This window comes from Cryptomeria japonica, chromosome 8, assembly GCF_030272615.1.
Source record: "Cryptomeria japonica chromosome 8, Sugi_1.0, whole genome shotgun sequence".
Lineage (NCBI taxonomy): Eukaryota > Viridiplantae > Streptophyta > Pinopsida > Cupressales > Cupressaceae > Cryptomeria > Cryptomeria japonica.
In genome coordinates this window covers 158,416,776-158,438,825 of record NC_081412.1, presented here as the reverse complement: position 1 = coordinate 158,438,825, position 22,050 = coordinate 158,416,776, and the positions used below count along the sequence as shown (strand labels likewise).

General features: G+C 36.5%; 1 protein-coding gene across 3 annotated transcripts in view; it reads left to right on the top strand.

Annotated features, from left to right (window-relative positions):
* Positions 1-22,050, top strand: part of LOC131044816 (protein unc-13 homolog) — a 193,899-nt gene that overhangs the window by 21,342 nt on the left and 150,507 nt on the right. For all 3 annotated transcript variants that reach the window (XM_057978251.2, XM_057978253.2, XM_057978252.2), the window contains 3 exons: positions 14,442-14,514; positions 14,628-14,803; positions 14,904-14,968. In XM_057978251.2, coding sequence (XP_057834234.2) covers positions 14,507-14,514; positions 14,628-14,803; positions 14,904-14,968 — 249 coding nt within the window. In that variant the 5' untranslated portion in view covers positions 14,442-14,506. The remainder of the gene's footprint in view (positions 1-14,441; positions 14,515-14,627; positions 14,804-14,903; positions 14,969-22,050) is intronic.

The window sequence follows — 22,050 nt, the reverse complement described above, 5'->3', positions numbered from 1 at the left end:
TTCTTTTCTAACAAATGAGGGATTGATTGATCCTTCACCGCATCCATGGTCATTCACTTAACTTTAGCCTCTTTCTTCTTGTGAGTTGCCATCTGTTGTGGATATATAGGTGGAGACACCTCAATGATATGATATCATAGAGATCATTTTCTTCCAACAAAGTCACCTTGACTTTCCAAGGCAGAAAATTCAATTCACCATCTAATCCATCCTCAATCTTGAGGCTAGTTGATGCCATAAAAAATATATTTTCTTCTTTACACAAACAAACTCCTCGATCTGGAAATAATTAAGCTACTCAAAAAAGTTCAAAATACCTGTTACAAATTGTAAACCCTAGCTCGTTGGTTTCTTCAAAACCCTAATTACAACAAAGTTTTCCTTTCAAACCCTCGTTGGCCAGCTATATTGTGCCCTAGTTGTGGTTTGCTGGTATTAAACTGTGGATGTAGGTTTATCTCTGCAAAAAATGCTGAAATTTGTTAAAATGACTTCTCAGAATCCTGTTTGTCACTGTTTAGAAAATTGTAGGAAAATTTTCTTTTACTGACTGCATTGTGATTTGTTTATTTAGTTGTGAGTTTTCACATGAACCTCCTGTGATTTTCTCCTATAATTGGATTGTGATTTTTACATATAAAATCCCCTGCAAAAAAAAAAAAAGGCTTTCATGATTTTCTTCTAATTTTTTTCACCACAATTTCTTCAAAAGTACCTGTGATTCTTCAATTTCTAGCCAGTCATGATTTTTTCAAAAATACCTGTGATTCAACTTTAAAAAATGAATAGTGATTTTCACCTAAAACAAATCATGATTTTTATGTAAACCAAGCCACATGATTTTCACCCTTGCCTTTCTGGTTTTTAAACCCTGAGCTTTGATACCATGAAGAAATTTCCAAAATCTCAACAATTATGTCCTAGTGCTAATAATATTGCATTGATCACACAATAATGAAATTTTCAAAATGTGGAGGCTTACATACATAATTACACCTTCAAATTAGTCTTTCATTCGATCGAACCTTCAAAAATGATGTTACTCATAGCTTCATGGAAATTTACTGTATTCAGTATGTTACAATCTTTCTATCTTGCTCCCATCTTTGTACTAATTCAGCTAAAAATACAATTTCCAACTAATCTGCTTTATCTACTAAAAGCATTATCACTTATAAGGACGAGATGGAAGACAAGTCTAAATGATTATGTACACTTTATTTATAGATATTCAGCTAAATAAAAGATAGATTTAACTCTTAAAAGTAAATTACAAAATAGAATAACTCGAGCCACTTTAACCTTTTCACATGTTCTAATTGAACGTGTGTGGAAATTCCTATTTGAGCTAAAAACTCAAAACAATGGCACATGCCATATAGAAGATGACAAGTTTTGATGAAAAAGGTTATGGAACTGTTAGTGAGCGTGCACCACATAGGTATAGAACAAGTTTTCTTTTTGTAAAAATCATTACACTCGAGTTGGCTCAACTAACCCACGATTAGCCCTGAGTAACCATGACCCACTCCATTTGCTGTGCCCCTTCCTGAGTTTTTGGAGTTATTCACAAAGTGATTTTGATTTTTTGAATATTATTTCTCTGGCTCATTTTACGGTGAAGAAACAAAAATACAGAGAAAATGCAGATCTAAATTTTTGGTATAGGATTAAGGTAGTTTAAACAACTTTAAAGTATCTTTATTTTATACTTTGAATAGATATCTTCTAGAAATTAAATTTTAAACCACAATCAGAGCTTTTTTTTTTTTAAATTTATACCTTAATGATGGTTTTTCTTTTACTTTACACCCTAGAGAGAGAGAGAGTTTAGGTAAAAAAGACATGTCTGCCTCTAAAATAGGTTATGACTAATAGCAGAATGGCCTATTGTTATAGGCATGATGAGAGGATAAAACCATGAATGGCTTAGCAAAACAATGGATATCAAAACCATGGTATCATTCAAAAATTTCATGCTTATCTTGGAGAGCATCTTTCGAAAATGGCAAATGCATCAATGTCTTCACATGGACATCACATGGGCACAAGGAATTGGCCCCTATAATAGTAAATGTAATTGCAAAGGCATCTTTGGTGTCATAACCCTCTCACTCAAATCCTCAAGTATAGCACTCCAAAATGAAGAGGCAACCAATGTGGTTGCCATTTGTCATACAGTATTCCCTACTCCTCAATCCCGGTACCTAGATTTGGCAAACTGCATTAATTGAGTCCAAAGTCAACTATAATTGCCACCATTGTGCACCACCTTCTTCATGAATGCATATGGCAACTAATGCCAAGATTCCTAGGGAATCTAAATTACAATTTAATTTCCAATTAAATCCTAGGCATCCAAGGACACTTTCCAAGAGTGTTGGAGACACATGAATCATGCATACGATTGCAAGATAATGGCATCTTAATCCTAACATGTAACTAATTGATAAAGCACCAATCTATTGTAAATCCAAACATTCAGAAGCTCTCCTACATCTCAAGTATATGCTGTGGGGATTGCAAGATAATGGCATCTTAATCCTAACATGTAACTAATTATTAAAGCACCAATCTATTGTAAATCCAAATATTCAGAAGCTCTCCTACATCTCAAGTATATGCTGTGGCCTCCAGATTGAGCCAATTGTTCTACCGATATGATGTTTTTTCCATATTGTGTTTCATAGTGTTGTGACCATTTCACACATCGCCCCATTAGAATGGGGACCCCCTCTTTTTCGCTTTTGTTTTGCTTGTTCTTCTCTCTGCTTTTAGGATTTTGAGTGAGTGAGTTGTCTGTCTGGACTAGGGCTAAGCCTTAGGGGTTTCTTTTGGATGTTATGCAAGCTGAGTCCAGTCAAATTTTGAAAGTTGTTAAGCGTCCTCCCGAAGAATTGAGATGATTGAAATAAGGTAGGTCTTTTAGGAGAGTCAAATAGGTCTCAGGTTAGGTCTAATAAAGGTTTTTAGGGTAAAATCCAATTTTGACTCAGTGTTAGCATTTTTTTTGAAGGTGAAATTGTGTGTCCTTGCCTGGGTGAGTTTTGATCAAATTTTTGAAGCAAGATGATGCCTGAAACAGACAAATCGCTCCTGACCCTTGCTAAGGGCCCAGGGCGAAATTTATCCTGAGTACAATTTCTTGTTTTTTGATGGGCTTGCTAACTGGTTCCTGACCTTGAAAATGACTTGACTTTGCCTTGTGAAGCAGTTGGAGACTTAAATTTGAAGTAGTTTGGCCAAAAAGGAAAAAATCGCTCTTGACCCTCAGAGAGGGCCCAGGGCGAAAATGTTGTTTAAGTCATATTTGTCACTGACTTTTCTAAATTACTTTGTGTAGGGTCTCCTGGAGGGATGATTGAACGTGAATTGATGCTTTGGACGGTTTGGAGACGTGAAAGATGGTGAATTTTGGAAACTAAGGAAAAAATCGCTACGGACCCTCAAATAGGGCCCACAGCGAGATTTTGATTTCCTTCATTTTGCAATGAAAAGAGACCAAGTTTTGATCATAAATGGAAAATAAATGACTTTCTCCACCCACCTGAGGAAGTTTTGGCTAGAAATGATGAAGGACCTTGTTGAAAATAGAAAAATCGCTACGGACCCTCAGAGAGGGCCCACAGTGAGAAATCTTATAAGGGTCATTGCAAGCCTTATTTGGTTGATTTGAGAAGTCAAGAGCATGATGAAGGATAGAATGAACATAATGAAGTATCCAAACTTGATCAAAAATGATGAATTGAAGGAGTTTTGTCCAGGAAAGGAAAAATCGCTACGGGCCCTCAGAGAGGGCCCACAACGATTTTCTTTGTGTGCACATTTTTGGACAATTCTTGGACATGAATTTTTATTCATAACAAAGAACAAGATGATATCTTCCTTGGCAAAGTGATTTTTAGACGAAAAGTGAAGCATTTTGGTCCGGGTAGCAAAAATCGCTACGGACCCTCAGAGAAGGCCCACAGCGAGATTTTCAAATATGCATTATTCTTGCAGGATCAAAGTGATTTCATGATTGGAGGGGATGGAGGAAGGCAAGGTCTATCCGTTGAATATAATTTGGAGGATCAACACAAGAGGAAATCAACCCAAAATGAAAAAATCGCTACGGACCCTCACTGAAGGCCCACAGCGAGAAATCGCTTCGGACCCTCAAAGAGGGCCCACAGCGAGAAACCTAAAATGGGAAGTTTTCATCCAAGTTTGAGGAAAGCTAAGGTTAGGCATGGGTTAGAAACGATGTTTGAAAAGCCTTGAAGTGAAAAGAAATCGTTGAGAATCAATATTTTGGAGGCAATTACAAAAATCGCTACGGACCCTCAGAGAGGGCCCATAGCGATTTTCTAGTTTTCTCTCCTTGGTTTGAAGAATTGAGATAAAATCTTGCTTGGACAGGAGGAGAACATGACGTGTCATGCCTTGGAGGTGATTTGAAGATTAAAAGATGAAGAAATTTGCCTAGAACCAAAAAATCGCTAGGGACCCTCACTAAAGGCCCACAGCGAGATTTTCAAAAAATGTATGTTTTCTTCAAAATGGTGCTAAGGTAAGGTTTGGACAAGGAGAAAAGACCTCTAAGAGTAGGATGAATATTATTTTGCATTTAAAACTTGATGATTTTGGTCAGAAAATGAAAAATCGCTCCTGACCCTCAGTGAAGGCCCACAGCGAAAAATTGCTACGGACCCTCAGAGAGGGCCCATAGCGATATTGTTGAAAATCCTCGTTTTACCTTACAACAACAAAGCGAATTTGGTTGGAGTGGATTAAGGGAAGGCATTGCCAAATGATGAATGAAGTTTTAATAAAAAATGATGAAGAATCAAGCCTAAATTGCAAAAATCGCTACGGACCCTCAGAGAGGGCCCACAGCGAGAAACTTCAAAACCACACCTTTTCTCCAAAATTGGATTGAGCTAAGTTTGCAATTCAGTGAAAGGACCTAGTTGAAATATCTTGAAGAAATTTTGGAGGTGGAAAAGTGCTAAAATTGAGCAAAAAATGAAAAATCGCTCCTGACCCTTAGTATAGGTCCAGGGCGAAATCCTCAGGAAGTTTCATTAAGCCTTGTTTTAAAAATTAATATTCTCCAAATTGCATTAGATCGCCAAAATTGCTAATTTTGAGGCATTTGAAAAAATAAAAATTAAATTGGCATTTAATAAAAGACATTTTGGCATTTAATAAATTAATTTTAAGCCTTAAAAAATCGAACTTCTATCTTGGAGGCATTTAAAATTAATTTTTATTAAATTAAAATTAAATATAAAGCGCTTAAGGCCTTATTTTCATTTATTTTGCCAAGTCGGCCCCCCCTTTTTGGAATTTTATTTATTTTTTAACCTCTTTTTGCCAAGTCGGCCTAGAGGGAGCAAAGGGGTGAGCGCTCTATATATTGGAGGTGTTTTTTCACCATTCAAATCATTCAATCATTGCTTCAAGTGCGAATTTGAAAGGCTAATTGAAGGTGCGAAATCTGGTTTGCTTGGAGCGAATTTATTTCAAGTGTTGGAGACTAGAAGGAAGTGGAGTTGATTCTTTTGAAGGCTAAAGGAGGCGCATTTTATCCAAGGGAGAACTTTGATCTACATTTTGCCTAGCAAAATTCATCTATTTTTTTTGCATCATTTCTTAGAGTTTAATACTCAAGAGGAGGTATGACGAAATCATCTTGACACCATTGTTGAAGATTTGAATTTTGAACTTTTGTTTTGAAAATTCTAAGTTTGGCGTAGTTAATTAGGAAATGATAACTCAAGATTTATCATGAAGTTTCCTAATTAAAATCTTAAATCTTCCTTTCTACTCTATATTTCTATGCTTCAAGATATATTACTAATTGTGGAATGTTGTGTAGGTGTCAAGATGGCGACTCCAAAGGCGGGAGCATCTACTAGTTGCCCGGCTCTCATGAAGGAAGATCAGAAGAACGAAGAATTGGAGACCAGGATCGTGTCGAAATGGAGTAATATCAGAGATACCAACTTGGGAAACTTCAGTGTGAAGAAATTTCGAGAGGTCCCCTACATTGGCAAGCCAGCACCTATTGCGAAGAGGATAATTGAAAGTGGCATCATCAAGGCGGCCGGTTTCCCCCCAGCAGTCCAGTGTCATGAGCTAATGATCGAGTGTGCCCGCCATTATGACTCACAATCGAGATCGATCGTATCCAAGGAAGGAAACACTTTGGCTTACCTTTCAGAGGAGGCTATAAGCGAAGCTCTTCATCTTCCAGAGCATAAAGATATGATTTACAAAAGCCTAGAAGGAGCCAGGTCAATGTATGAAGATGATCCCGACACTTGCTTGAATCTCATCAACAAGAATTGGTTGCTCAAAAGTCGTCCTGGCTTGAACAAGATTCCCAATACACCGCATAGGATTGATTTCCAGGAGGAGTACAGAGATTTGATAACTTTGCTCAATCTAGTTACGGGGGCTCCTCAAGCCTTCTACTTCGAGAAATGGATGTTCTACTTCATTCAAGTGATTGTCCAAGGGAAAGGAACGATTCATTGGGCCAAAATTATTAGCAATAGCCTGGATGTGCAGTCGAGAAGACTAAGGCCTACCAAGTTGTTCCACATGAGCTCATATGTCATATATGCCTTGATCAGGAGTTTTGAGTATGCAGGGCTACCTCACAGAGGTGTGATCGGAAGAGGACCCAGAGAAGTGAGAGTTTTTGACTCTTATGTTCATCTACATCATCCGCCTAGAAGTGACTACAAGTTAGTCAATGATACCTTCACGATGAACGTCACTAGGATATTGCAAGGTGGGATTCACAATCGACTATCTCTGGATGCACAAGAGCTTGTGAAGAGGTATGGTGCATGGTTCATCCAGTTTCAAAAGTTTACATATATCAGAGTTTAGGGGTGTCCTTCACCTCCCTACATGTTGCCTAGGTATCCGACGGACAGGATAGTGCTACTTGAGGTAACCAGGCAGTTGGTGGCTTGTGCAAAGGTATCCAGACTCAAGCATGGAAATGGAATTCCCGTACCTATCATATTGGGGAATTCAATTGAGGTATGTCCTAATACTCAAGCTTCAGAGGATGCAGAGAAGGAATTAGCCTTGTATTCATTCACCTTCTTTGCCCCACGGGAGAATTTTGATCCTTATGGTTATATGGAGGAGACAATTGCTAGGAAGTACGGACATGAGTTTCAGGTGGAAGACTTTTGGATGAATCTCTCAAGTGATTTAGAAGTGAAAAGAAAGATGCATTCCAGATTACCTTTAGATTTCATCAGGAAATGCAAAGTTTACAGAGTAGCCGATCAAGCTCAGGACAATGGCAGACATCTCCAGTCATCCTATGACAAAGAAGATAAGAGAGTGAAGATAGATTGGAGCGAACCTGAGATTTTGGACTTGAGAGCTTTGATGGCTCCAGTTTTGTCATGTACTTGCAGATGGGTGGATGTACAACATCAGAAGTTAAGAGAGCAGAACATGCCAATGACTTTTACTTTGGAGGAAAGACCAGAAGAAGGAGGAGCGAGCGTAAGTGAAGACAATTCTCATCCTAGAGGCGCAAAGAGGAAAGAAAGACCTGAGAAAAGAGAACTCTCCAAGAAGAAGCAAGAGGCCAATCGAGATCGCCCATCAGGCACATCTTCTCGACATGGAAAGAAGGCAAGTCAAGCTGAAGGTCAAGAGAAGATGGTACCTGAGATTGATGAATCTATGGAATCCATGGTACAAAATGATAAACCAGAGAAGGGACAAACACCTCAACATTCATCAAGTCAACCGCTACAAATTGATGAGCTACAGGAGGATCAGGGAAATGATGATGAAGCGACATCTCCTCTCCGAGAAGACGAACCCTTACTTAAAGAAATACAAGTGAGAGAGACAAGATCTGCCATTCCAGATTGGTTGAAAGAGAGACTGACAAGGGTGATTGTGATTGAGGAAGAAGAAGATGTAATTGACTTAGAGAGCCTTATAGGAAATTCTCAAGAAGTAACGGAGAAGAGGAAGGCCACGAAGATGTCCAAAGTGATAAGGGATGAGACAGGATCCAGGAAATTGCAAATAGCTACACCAGTAGTGGACAAGTATGAAGGTGAAATTCTTGCAGATGAGTATGATGTAGAAACATTTGAGCTTGGTCCACTCACTACTGAACAGGCAATGGATGAGGCAACCGATTCATTTGAAGCACTTAAGGGCAAACTTAAGGAAGAAATGGAAAAGAATAGGAAGCTTGAGAGAGAGGTCGGTGCTTGGAGAGGCTACTTTAGTCATCTCAATCAGCCCTTAAGACGTCAGGATCCAGCTGTATCTCCTGTGCAAGCACTTCCCCTTGAATCAGTTGGCGAGGTAGAAAGAGTCAAGAGCTTGGTTCAGCTTATGAGCTCTTGGATTGACAAATCCCACACGGTAGTCGTTGAATTTACAACAAGAATGATGAAGACAATCCACCGAGCTATCCAGGTCCTTGAGATCGTCCACAATCTAATGATAACTGTAGCTGCTTTCGCTCACACTAGAGATGTTATCATTCCTGTTCTGCAAGTAATCAGGCAAACACCAAGGAAGATCCTAGCACAAGAAAAGATAATGGATGGAGGAGCTCATAACCTACTTCAGTGGTCAACTCTACCCCAGATGAAAGAGGTTCTTTTCGAAGACATCAACACCAAATGCAATCAAGTTGAAGGCGTCATCCATCCAATTCAGGATAAGGTGTTTGAAGTGTTGTGTACCATTCTTGGCAGGCGGATTGAAGTTGAGACGAGGTTCTAGAAGAGAGGTTGTTAAAGGATGATGTGGCATCTTAATTATCATTGGTCTATGTTTCCTTGACTTTTGTGCCAATTAAATATTTGGCTATGCATTTAATAATGTTCATCTAAAAAGGGAACTTTTTGTAACAAACCCTAATTAGGGTTTAGGTGTCAGAATCTCAGCCGTTGATCTTCTTTTGATCTGGGCCATTCATTGTAATTGAGGATGCTATATATACCCTCACTCATTTTCATTTTGTCATTAGATATTAGGGAGATAGATAATAGTTAGAGCTTTGGAGAGAAGAAAGTTATTTTGTAGCAAAGATTGAGTAGTGAAGAAAGAATTTCGAACAATTGTTGTCTATTTTGGCTTTGAGACCAATAAAATATTGAAGTTATGGTGTTTTATTGCAATTCTTGTGGCTATCTTCATGGTTGTTTACTTTCTTGAATCATTCTCAGTCGAAGTGGTATTTAAGTTTGAAGGACTAAGTGTTGTGCTTGATTTTTGGTGAGATTCACGTTCCAAACCACTAGCTTCTTACTGATTGTAAGGACGCCTTGTGTGGTCAACTGGAGATATTTAGATTGCTTGAACCTTCAATCATTATTGAACTATTGATATGTATCTTTATGGTAGTATCTATAATTCTTGATGATTTGAAAATCACTAATCACCTTAGAAGATCGCATCAATTCCAGTAGAGTTGTAATTCCTTGGCAATACTGAAATTGGTAGAATCTTACCAAGTCTAGCCTACATTGAGTCATTCTTAGGATTAGATTAGAATTCATCTCTTGAAAACCCTATCTTTTGCTATTTTTTGAGAACCTGTTAGCATTTGGGAAAATCCTGTTCCTGCAGATAGAGAATACGTAAGGCCCCTTGAAGAAACAGCATTCACAACGACCACTGGTGCTTATCCACATGTAGAGATCCTATAGAAAAGAACCTTGAAGTCATCCCGATTGATCCTTTTTGCGACATCTTCAGCATTCGGAGACTTTACTCAAGAGAGGATAAGGTACCATTGGGTATTTTATTCTGTGTTTGATAGTGTACAAAATACACGTCAACACATAGTAAACACAATCCTTTTGTTTTTTTTAAATCATAGGTTGTGTTACGAGCCTTGTGATAGTCGTCCATGTTGTTTTTGTCATCTCTCATTCATATCTTTAGTGGGCCAATGAGAAGAGTTTTTCATTGCATTTGATTAGGCAAAGATTGGAGTTCTGATGATAGAGAAGTGGCATAAGATTTTCAAAGTCAGGAAGAGTGTTAATTAGTACAATGGAGTGCTCTTGTGAATGATAGTGAAGTTTGGGTCAGAAAAATTGCAATCCCATTTAAGGGTACATACTACGTGCGACATAAAGGCTTGATAGGATTTTTCAAGGTAAAAAATGCACGTGTTCAATCTACACCATATAGAAAAGAATCAAGAGATAACAAGTTTTGATGAGAGAAGTTGCAGAACTATTGTTGACCATCCGCCACATAAGGTATAGAACAAGTTTCATTTATGTAAAAATCTGTAAGTGCTTGCATTGGCAAGCGCCATTGGTGAGTAAAGCAATGTTTCAAAGTCAGAGTTCCCAAAAAAAGTATGGGTGTGTGCCCTCCTAAGGATCAAATATAAAATTTTAATCAAAGACTTGCCTCTTAGTTATCCAGTTTGCACCATAATATAATGAACACAATTTCAAAACTCAAAGTCACTGGAAATGAGATGGGGAGCACCATATTAAAGGTGGACATGAATTTTTCAACTTGCAAATTTTGTAGGCTCATTGATGCATGCGTGCTGTTATTAACAGCAACAATTTTTGGAAAAATAAAAATTAATAATTATGCTTGCCTACAGACTGGTGTGCTCCACAAAGAGGGGGAATGCAAGTTTTTCAAAGTCAGAAGTGTTAGCATAAGTCTGAGCACATACCTTTATAGTGCTGGAACATGTTTTCCAAATAAAATTTTTGATGTCCTATTATGAGGTTCATGTGCGTTCAAAGGATGATAGTTTTTGCAATAAATGTGCAATTAGAAGTTTTAGGCTATATACACTGGCATGTGCTGCTGTAAGGAGATGCAAAATTTCAAGACAAAAGCATGCAATGCTATTAGCAAGGAATGCTGTTATAAATAGAGTCATTGCACAAGATTGAATATAGAGATTTTTGAAAAGATGAAAAATAAAGCAACTATTGATTGATATACATGATACTAAGAAAGGATGTTTTGTCAAAAACAAAAAAGAATAGATACATTATCAGGCATGCTTCATATTGGGGAGATGCAGATACTAATTAAAAAAAATCGAAGGCTAAAATAGTTGATCTTCCAAGTGTTTACAGGAATCATATTGGCAAGTGATTTTCAGGTCAAGGGTTTTCAGTTAGTCTTTGTTTTTTCAGTGAGATCTTCATCAAATTCTAGCGAAATTTCACATTTTCAAGCAGGATTTCGTCACCATTTAAATGAATTTTAGTTTCTGATAAGCAGGAGATTTTCAAGTATATGGTGTTAGTTTGAATATCTTTTTGATGTTTTTGATTTTAGACTTATATCAGCAAGTCTAAGACATCAACAGTGAGCAGATTTTAGTACAAAATGATAGTTTTTTATTCCTAGGCTCTGGATGTCTTCATCATCAAACATAGAATTGTCGGTATTCTTCTGTGCTACTAGAGTTTCAATTATGACGAGTCCATTTTGGCGAATGTTTTCCAATTGTGGCTAGAGTTTTGTCACTGTTTAAGTAGGGTTTAGACTGGCCAAAGGCAAGAGCAGCATACATAACACTATCATATTGGCTTGTTTGAAGAGCAATATTTTCATATGCTCTAAGGTTTCAAAGTATCCAAAATTGCTTATTTCAACTAGGGTTTGGTGTAGAGATCAATAGAGGGAAGGGTATTTCAGATTCAAGACATCAAGTTTGATCTTCTGGGTTTCAAGGCTTCTTAAAAGGATTTTCTATGATAAGAATGGAGAAACTTTGTCAGAATCATTCAAGGAGCCAATTATCTGAATTGTCTATTTTTAGCCTAATCTATTTATTGTCCATTCTATTTTTAATTGTCTCAATTTTGAAGAGATTATTGTATTATGAGAAGTCTATTTTAATGCTTAATTATAGATTGGCTAGTTTGAGGTTATCTTCTAGAAGGTCTTTTCTTAGTTGATAGTAATTCTTATCGAGAAATCTATTTGAAGATTTCTTGATTTAGGGTTTGTTATTTTGTGGACAGAATTGTGTAATAAGCTTGCTTTGTGTGCAAGCAAACTATTAATATTGTAGAAGTGTGTGTTAGCTTGTTTATTTATTTCTCATGCAATGTTTTGTAAACTCTTATCAATAAGTGCCATTTGCACTTAGATTTTCAACAGAATTTGGTATGCCTAGTGTGCTGCTCAAGTTGCTCTTTTGAAGTCTTGTGTGAGATCTTGTGTATTTTGTGCTTTGTAGATTCATAGAATTACATTGTAAATTTGCAGGCTCTGTATTGTAGGTTTCTATAAAGTTGGCGATTGTGGCTTTTTATACAATTCCTTCATTCTTTTTTACTGAATCATGCTTCCTTTGTTTAAATCAACTCAGTTTTCATGTTGTACTCACCTTTTCCAGCCTCCACTTTTAGCTGGAAAGAGTAAGTGTTCATTAGCTACTATAGGTTGTTTGCTTTGATTAAAAAGATGTAAATGTCTCTTATTTTGAGCATAAGTGTTCAATTGCCTATTGCCCTTACTTGAGAAAAAAGACAGCAATTTCTTTAAGTTGTTTGTGACGTATATTAAAATAACAAGAGTTAACTCATATATATTGTAAATGTTTTAAATTGTATATATTGTAAAAAGCTAGAGGTTGCATCCTTAGGTTCTAGGGTTTTTTATTTTATTTAGGGAGTTTCTCCTAATTTGGAGAAAGATTATACCTTAATGTTCCATTTTGTATCATACTAAAAAGTGCAAAATAAAATGCTAACAAGTTTAAGCTTGCTTCTTCTTCAGACAGTGAAAGGACACAGCAATGCCGATTTACGGTTTGCTGGTGCAAGGATTGTCTTTAGCAAATAAATTTACAGTACAAAGTAAGAGTAACAGTTAAATTTGCTGGAACAGTGTTATCTGCTGCGTATTTAGCAGTTAAATCTTATCCAAAAATTACTGTTACAGCATATCTTTATGGTTTGTGTGGAGATTTACTGCAAATTTAATCAAGTTGAGTGAGGAATTTGATTATTGACTGGTGGACTCAGAGTTTGTTACTTGAGCTCATTAACATTCTTCTTTGGACTTCTAAATTACAAAATAACTCCACATTGTGGTTTATCAGTGGAATATTTGATTATTTACTGTCATCTTCTTGCTATTGAGGTCAGGGTCTGGCCTTAAAGATCTTTACGTGTTCTTCTCGACGAAAGAATAAAATGCTGCCAAATTAAGGTCTATTAGTGCAAATATTGTCTTTAGAGAAGGAATTTAGGGCACAAAGTAAGGGTAACTGTTAAGTTTGGTCAAGCAGTGTTTGTTGCCACCTTGTAATCCATCAAATTTCTTGTTTCAAAATGTTCAGAGATTTACTGAAAATTAGATTAAGAGAGTGAGTTTATTGATTGTTTACTATATACAACCATTGTTGAAGTGAGGGATTGGTCCTGAAACTCTTAAAGTTTCTTATTCAGACTGCAATACGATGAATCTCATCTAATCTAAGGCTGACTAGTGGTATATAATCTTTAGCACAGTAGTTTAGTGCACAGAGTAAGAGTGACAGTTAAATTTAGTATTGTGGCATTTATTGCAGTCTATTCATCTGCTAAAGCTCATGCAGCAAGTACTTATGTTACTTATTATAAGAATGTCTGGATAGTTACTGTAAATTGAACTTATGAGGCTAAGGGTTTGGCCTTGCTGCTTCTTTGGATGGCAGAAGGATAGAGCAGTGACAGTGAAGACATTTAGGGAACAAATTAGGAATATTAGTTAAATTTGGTGGAGTGATATTATTTGCTGCCTATTTATCTGCTAAAGCCAATCTAGCAACTATCATTACTAGTTGATAGGTTATTCGAATAATCCACAAAGGATTTAATTTAAAATCTAGTGACACGATTGAAATGTTTGATTATTTACTGTTTATTATCTCCTGAAGCTTCTTCTTTCGATCACTAAAAAAAAAAGTACCTCCGAATTGTGGTCTATTTATTCAAACATTGTCTGTAGTGAAGGAAATTAGGGCACAAAGTAAGAGTTGCAGTTACATTCAGTGGAGTGGTATTTATAGCCATCTGGTCATCTGTTAAAGCTCATTCAGCAAGTATTGCTTCTTTTGCTTGACAAAGCTTAATTTAGCTTGCCCTGTAAACTGATAGAGCAGGAAGGCAAAGAAAATCTAAGACTTTGAAAAAGTATTAAAACTGTGTATAAAAAGCAATGCATGTGATCTTTCAAGGGCATCTATTTTGTCAAAATCAGCCAGAAATGCTTTTCTGTGTACAACGTAGATGACAAAAGATCATAATGTACTGTAATATTGCATATTTTATCTCAACAAATCTTCAAAAGTTCAAACTGCTATGCATGTGAGAAAAATATTTAATATTTTGAAAAGAATCAATAATAAATAAATATTGACTGATGTCCTTTTATTTCATTATTTATTTATTTTTACCATGTAGATGAAATCGCATTGGTGATTTAAATTTACTGGACTGTGAGCATTGCTACATCAGAGTATACAGCCATGGAAGAGTATGCCTCTCATCTAACCTCTTTTTTGATGCATTATATTTCAGCAATTTTGTTTCTAAGCCTGTGAAAGAATTGATTCTGTTAGTACTAATTGTGGTTATTACTGTTTGAAGGCCAACAAATTTGGAACTGTTACAAAGGTTTCGTCGAGACCGGCATGAGCTGTTATGTTTTTTGCTATCAGCTAGCCTGGTAAAGAAAGTTGTGATGCCACCTGGTGCTGTGTCTCTGGATGATGTAGACTTGGACCAAGTGAGCGTTGATTATGTTTTGGAATGTACAAAGAAAGGCAAGATTCTTGTTTATTGATTTTGTTTATCAAGAGCTGTCTTCGTAATGTTTTATACTGTTTATTAACAAAATGCTTTGCACTTTGCTGCGAAATGCAGGTGGTGTGTTAGAGCTTTCAGAGGCAATCAAGGCTTATTATGATGAGCTCAATGTTCCCCCTGGGGTGAGCTAACAATCTACCCTATATATATCTTCCATTGCCTAGGGTAATGAGCTTTATACAGATCTTTATTTTATGTTATTGGGAAACCTGTTTTGATCATCAAAGTGGGTACTTGACTTCACACATACTACTTTGGCATTCTCATCTCATTTTAAATTCACACTCACTACTTGGCATTCTCACAGGCACATCAGTGTGGGTGTGCATGAACATTCTAAGATTCGAACGTAGACGCCCATTTTTGTGTTATCATAAATTGCTGTAATGATGAAGATTTTTGGTATAGTGCATCTGATGACAAACCAAACAGACAATGTCTGAGATTATTGAAACTAGAATTTGACTGGATACAACAGCCTGTAAATACTTTTGCTTGCTAAGTCTCCCATAATAGGCAGTTGAGGAACAGTTATCGTGATCAGCCTACATGGACAAGTGGTTATGTCCTCCTTTGTGAAATGAGAATCAGTGATGGGCTTTTGAAGGCAACCTGCGGGATGATGCATGATGCAAGGGGGACGGTTTTGGTGATTATTGATGGCCTTGTTTTGATTTCAGCTAATATTATTAGGCAAATGGTTATGTGGAACTGAATCCATATGCCTTGGAATTAGACTTGCAACCAATATTCTATGTTAAACATCATTGTGGAATGATAGTTCAAAGTTTTTATAACCTAATTCCGTGGGCAATTTTCTTTGCTCATGTTACAAGAATTGATCCTTTTCTGAATCTGTTGTGTTTATTTAATATCCTTTGGTCTTGTCTTTCCATTCGTCATTGATTTGAAATGAATTATGAGCAAATTCAACACACAAAATACTATATCAATCAATTAGAGGTGGACAAGCTCTTGTTGTTGGAGACACTATTTATGGGCTCTTAATTGGTGTAAGATTTTGTCTTCAGATGTGTGAATGCGATGAGAGGATATGTTTAGCACTTCTCATTTCCCGGTTCGGTTGGCTTTGGGTGGCACCTCATTTGTTTCCTTCTTAGAATACCATGCCATATAACACCACGTCCTCTTATTGTCTTCCCTCCCTGAGGTCCTCTACTTTCATGAGGTATCTCCTACTGGAGAAAGGGGCTTTGTTGATTTGAGCACTTATCCAAATTATTTGCTAGAGGGAGTACTTATATCATGTACAAGATCTTGTATTCTCTAATACCATGAAAGGAATTATGAGCAAATTTAACACAAAATAATATTATATTTCCTCCCATGTTCATTTAATCATATTACAGATTTATAGGACTTTCATATCCTATAATATAGGAGAGTTCCTATAACCACTCCAATTCATGGGAAATTAATTCCTAACAAACCATAACAAATACTCATGGGTGCTAACTAACTAAAACAAACTAACAAAGAACTATTGTCTCTATCCTAAAGACACACTAACAAACCTAAATAAATGGGAATGATGTAATATTCCCAACAAGATTAAATGGCATCATATTAATATCTTTTGGAACTCCATGAATTGTTTGTCATCTGTAATTTATGCTCCATTTGCAAAGTTCATGCATGTTTAGTACATCTTTTATGGTGTGATCGATAGTCAATTGAACAATTATCAAAACACTAGCAATTCAGAATACACAAAGAGAATAAGAAGTGTAATCTTGCTCCTAATCATGCTTCACTTTAATTAATTTGCAAAACGAAGACATGAAAACTATAAGAAGATAGACCCTTCACAGTTCTACTTAGTTCTACTGAAGTTATGACATGAATTGGGCTGCATGGACATTCTTTGAACACAAAAACCTCAATCTAAACTCTCAAAACTAATCAACTTGCTCTCTATGAACTCTCTCCTTTAACTAGGTCTCCTATCTCTAGGACTAGACCTCCACTTTCTTGCTTGTACACCTCTATTTAAGTGCAACGATCTATTATCAAGAACCCATATATGTTGTGAATGGAATTCCTATCACCATCGCAATGTTATTATATATAGTACATTACATGATCATTTTAGAAACAAGAAGCAATTGTGAACATGGTTGCATGTCATTCTCCTTGGCTTAGTTTTGCACTCGTTGCCACCTTTAGTTGTTAGTCATTTCTCTCATTGTTAGGTCATTATTCTAAGGTATAGAATGACTTAGATGCTATGTTAATCATTAAAATATTAAAACCAAGATGAATCTGTGCATAAGAGCTGAGGCGAAAGTGCTAAGGAATGGAGGTTGTGCAGGATAATATATAGAAGAAGCTCAAGGAAAGGTGACTAAGGCATTGAGATATGTGTGATTGGACAAGAGTTGAGCAAGGTATTCAAAAAAGAAGGGAGATTATGTGAAAGGTTGAGACTGCCAAAGAAGATAAATATCTCCTAGAGGAGTCCAAGGAAAGAATTTGCCCAAGTAACTTTGAGTTCCTTGCATGTGTGTAATGTAGCATAACAAACTAGGATGGTGACTTGAGGATGGATTACAACCAAGGAAATTGAGGACTAGTCACAACCAAATATTTAGAGAATGAATCTAGTTCACATATTCAAGGATCCTTTTCCACCATATGATTCGAGGGTCAAAAGTCTATAAGAAGGCGCCTAACCATGCAATCAACACAATAGTAGGGAGAGATATACTTATATGTAGGTAGATATATACAAGCACATGTGCATAGAGATATAGAGCTAGATAAGTTGAATAGAGATAGAAAAGAAAGAAAGAAGGAAATAAATTTTATTAATGTCCACAAATGACTGGACATAGGTCAATGTGACTAGAGGTTACGATAGTTAAGAATAAAAAGCTCTACAAAGAGAGAACACTAAGACTAAAACAATAAGAGTAAATAAGACAAAATAATGCATTATGTTGCTAACAATAGCATGAAGGGTGAAAGAGAGCCTCAAAATCACGTGCCAATGAAGATTGGAAGAAAACCTCATCAAATATCCTTGTTTGCATTTGAAATGGAATTGTCAGAGCCATATGCTTTTTTAAGAGAAAATGCCATGTTTGGATATCCTAGGAGGAATCAAATCATTTTCTCTAGAAAGTCCCCTAACATCCAAGGTCAATGTAGCTCCCATAGTAAAAAACAAGCTCTTAGTGTGAGCTTGGCCCTGTGGTTTGGGGAGTAGTTGATAAGTAGTAGATCCATGCTAGATTGAGGTAGTGATGTTGATGGAAATGAACAACACCATGATATAGAGGTAGAGTAGGCTAAGGAATTTGAGTAATCTTAGCAATAGTGTGTTGAGAGAAGTGTCACTTAATCGATCTATTAGCATTGATATGTGAAGTACCAATATCCAAACTCCATTCTATGTTGCTAGGTTGGAAAAAGAGGTGATCAACATGGGGGCTCTAGAGCCTCTAGATTTCCCCCTATAGGAATCTATGCCAAAGGGTGAGGGCCCCAAAGAAAAAGATTCGAGTTTGAATAATTGAATAAAGTTAGATAGTTTGTTACCTAAATCCCTATAGAGGTAGTGAAATCTTCTCTAGATCTAATAGTAAATGGGGCATCTCAAAATAAAGTGTTCTTGGTCTCAACCTCTTGCAAGGAGCAAAGATGAAAGATATGGTCTTCATGGAGATTTTGATGATTAGTTTCGGTTTGTAATTGGTTAGAACACATTCTCAATTGGCCAAGGGGATGCCTCAAGCCATGGGACCAATGATTCTAGAGATAGTGAAAGCACAAATAAAACCATTCACCTATTAACAACTCAAAACCATTCACCTATTAAAAGCTCCTCTTAGAAAGCTAACTTCTGGTTGAGTGGCTCAAATGGGAGACCTAGGTGATTTGAGTATATTGTCGACAGATGTCCTATTTGACAGCTCTATTGATGATGTCCTTTGTGGAAAGGAGCTAGTGGGTGTCATGTAGGCAGTAGATGAAAGGGGCAGCCCATCAATAAAGACGCCAATAGAAAGAAGCAACTTGTTCTTCAAGGATTAATAGTGCTAACATTTGGTGGGGACCAAGGAAGTAGTGGGGGGCAAGTGAAGCAATCCTCTTAGAGGAGCAAAGTGCAAAAAATCGATATCTCTCATGAATAGAAGTTGAGACTCCTATGGGTTGGAGTCTTTGGATGTAGAAAGTAATCCCGAGGATAGTCTCAAGTTGTAGCGGTTGGGTGGTAGATTTGGCTTGGATGATGCTTTGAGGATTTGTGCACATGCATCGTAGCATGAGATTTTAGACCTTCTCAATACATGCCCATTCAATGGCCCCAAGGTAGGTCTTGAAACCTCCAAATCATATAAAATTGTAGGCTTGATGATGGTATTAAAAGGTGCAGTTTGGAGGGGATGCCCTGGAAGTGGATTTGAAAACACTGATATTCCAAGATAGAAAAAGAGGTGTACCCCTTGCAAAGGTATTTGTGAGAGGTTTCATGTCGAAGGATGGACCAAAAAGTTAGACCTCGAAGTATGTGAAGGCTGATGTGATCTCTATAAGTTCCCCTTGTAGAAAAACTGGAATTTGAAGCGAGTGCACTTGGAGGTATTAAAAATCACAAAAATGAGCACGAGTGTCAAGTTGTTTCTATAAGCCCTCATAGAGCGTGAGAGGACAACATTATCAACAAAAATAAGAAAAGCTATGACCACCTCATGTTAAATATAATTGTCATCTAAATGGGTATGTTGTTGAAGAAAACTCATCCATGTAAATGCTGAAATGGGTTTGTGAGAGAGGACACCCTTGCTTGACTCCAATGGTACTCTTCACAAAGTTAGAGATACAATGAGAACTAATAGTATGAACCAAAGAAGCAAAGATCGGGAAAAAAACCCGATTATACCCGATTAATCAGGAGTCGCCGAAATCCTTGACTAATTCCTTGTAAAAATTGGCAAAGTCGTTGACCGATTTCCAATGACTTTTTGCATGTTTTTAACACGATTAAAACGGGTTTTAATTGGCAAAAAATTGTGCGCTCGCAGGAAATTTGCAGAGGGATGTATGAAATTCGCAGAGGGCTGCTGACGAAGGGCTGCACGTTGATGAAATGCTTCCGCTGGTAGGGTTTGTAGAGGCATCAGGAAAAATGGCCGCCCCATATAAATGTTTTTAATATTAATGTGAAGACTTTTTAATGCAGGCCGATATAAATGTCATTTATTAATGTTAAAAAGATTTTTTTAAATTGTGGGATTTGAATATTAAGGAAGCTGCCCGATATAAATGTTAATTAATATTAAAAAATTATGTAGAATTTAATGAATATAAATATAAAGTCTATTTTGATAAATATTTAATATGTTAGCATTTATTATAAAATTTGCCGGATTTAACATTGAATATATTAAAAATTAAATATTTTAGAATATTTAATTATTAATATATAATTAAAATAAACAAATTTAATATTGTTTATTCTGATTTTTTTTAGATATATTATTTACATTTTCTAAAAAATCAAATTTATATAAAGCGAATTTAATGACTAATTTTTTTTTGATTTTTTTTTCTCATTGAATTTCATCCGAATTTTATTGTTGGCAACTCGAATTCGAACGAGGTGGATTTCAAGCAATGATTTTACATTTTATCATCTTATTTATATAAAATTTATACAAGGTTACCAGGAGACGGGGGCACTTGGGTACTTCGGAGATGGGTATTGGTACCGTTATGGCAAATTTTCAAAAATAGGAGACGGGGGTACTTGGAGACGGCAAATTACTTTTTAAATATAATTTTATAATTTTCAGTAAATATCATAACATAGAATTTTGAAAACAAGAATAGTGGAAAAGTTTAACAAATTAATATTAACTTTCAAGTTTAAATACACATATGTCAAATGTCATTGTGTCAAAAAGACTGAAAAGTTCTGTTAATTTTGTAACGTCGGTCGTACTATTTCATGCTTCCGATATATATATATATATATATATATATATATATTAATTTGATTACATATAGTAATATGTTAACGTTAACTAATGATAAATAAAACCAAAGTTAACTTATTGCGTTTGACCAACTGTTACACTGTTAATGGTATCGGGTGGTAAAGCGATTCTCAAACAAGTTGCACTCCTTCCGATCGAGTAAGTAAACGGTGACTAGTTTATATACTATGGTGAGAGGTACGTAGGGAAGAGATGTGTCTTCCCACGTGGGAAGACATATCTCTTCACTACGTAACCCCTCATCCACTTATATAACATGCTTACATTGAGGAGGATGTACACACCGAAATTGATAAGTGTGGTCCATCTTTAAAACACGCTATAGCAGATAAAATACAAATTTCAGATCATATCTCCATCTCTTCTATTTTGATTACAGAATTTTGAAAGAACTTAACATGGTATCAGAGCCAAGTCCAGGCTAGGAGCCCCAAGCACATGAGAGGTGTGGCTTAAGGGGGGGTGTTGGTGTTGCAAATAAGCCATACCCGGATCAACGATGGATTGGTCCAAGAGGGGCCAGTAGCTTAGTGGTAGAGCACTCCAGCAGCGTATGGAAGGTCCTAGGTTCGAGTCCTAGCTGGTCCATGTCTCAACATGGTATCAGAGCGAAGTTAAGGAAGATCATATTAAATTCTATAACGATCTCATAAACTTTCACTAGGCTCTTACTAAGATCACATTCCCATAATCCTAATGGCAACTGGAGTTAGGTTTGAAGATAGATTAGATGGAGCATCAAATTTAGTATCTTGTAAATTCAGGATCATGCTTGTTTTGAAAGAAAATAAAATTGATTCCCATGTCAAAAGTGAAATTCCTGAACACTCTGATGATACAGAGAAAATTCAGTGGAGCAAGGACAGTGAGAGGGCCCTTAAGATAATTGTGGATTCAGTAAGAGACCACATTGTACCAGTTATTTCTGAATATGAGATGGCCTTTCAGATGTTCAAAGCACTAGCTGACATTTATGAAATCAACAACACTAGCAGGGCTCTCACCCTAAAGAATCAACTCCACCATATAAAGATGAATAAAGGAGAAACAATTACATCCTATTTCTTGAGGATCACTGAGCTTAGGGATCAACTATCCACTATTGGACATCTAGTAGACAACAAAGAAATATGATGGCCCTAAATGGACTTCCTACCTCATGGGAATCGTTCATTCAAGGA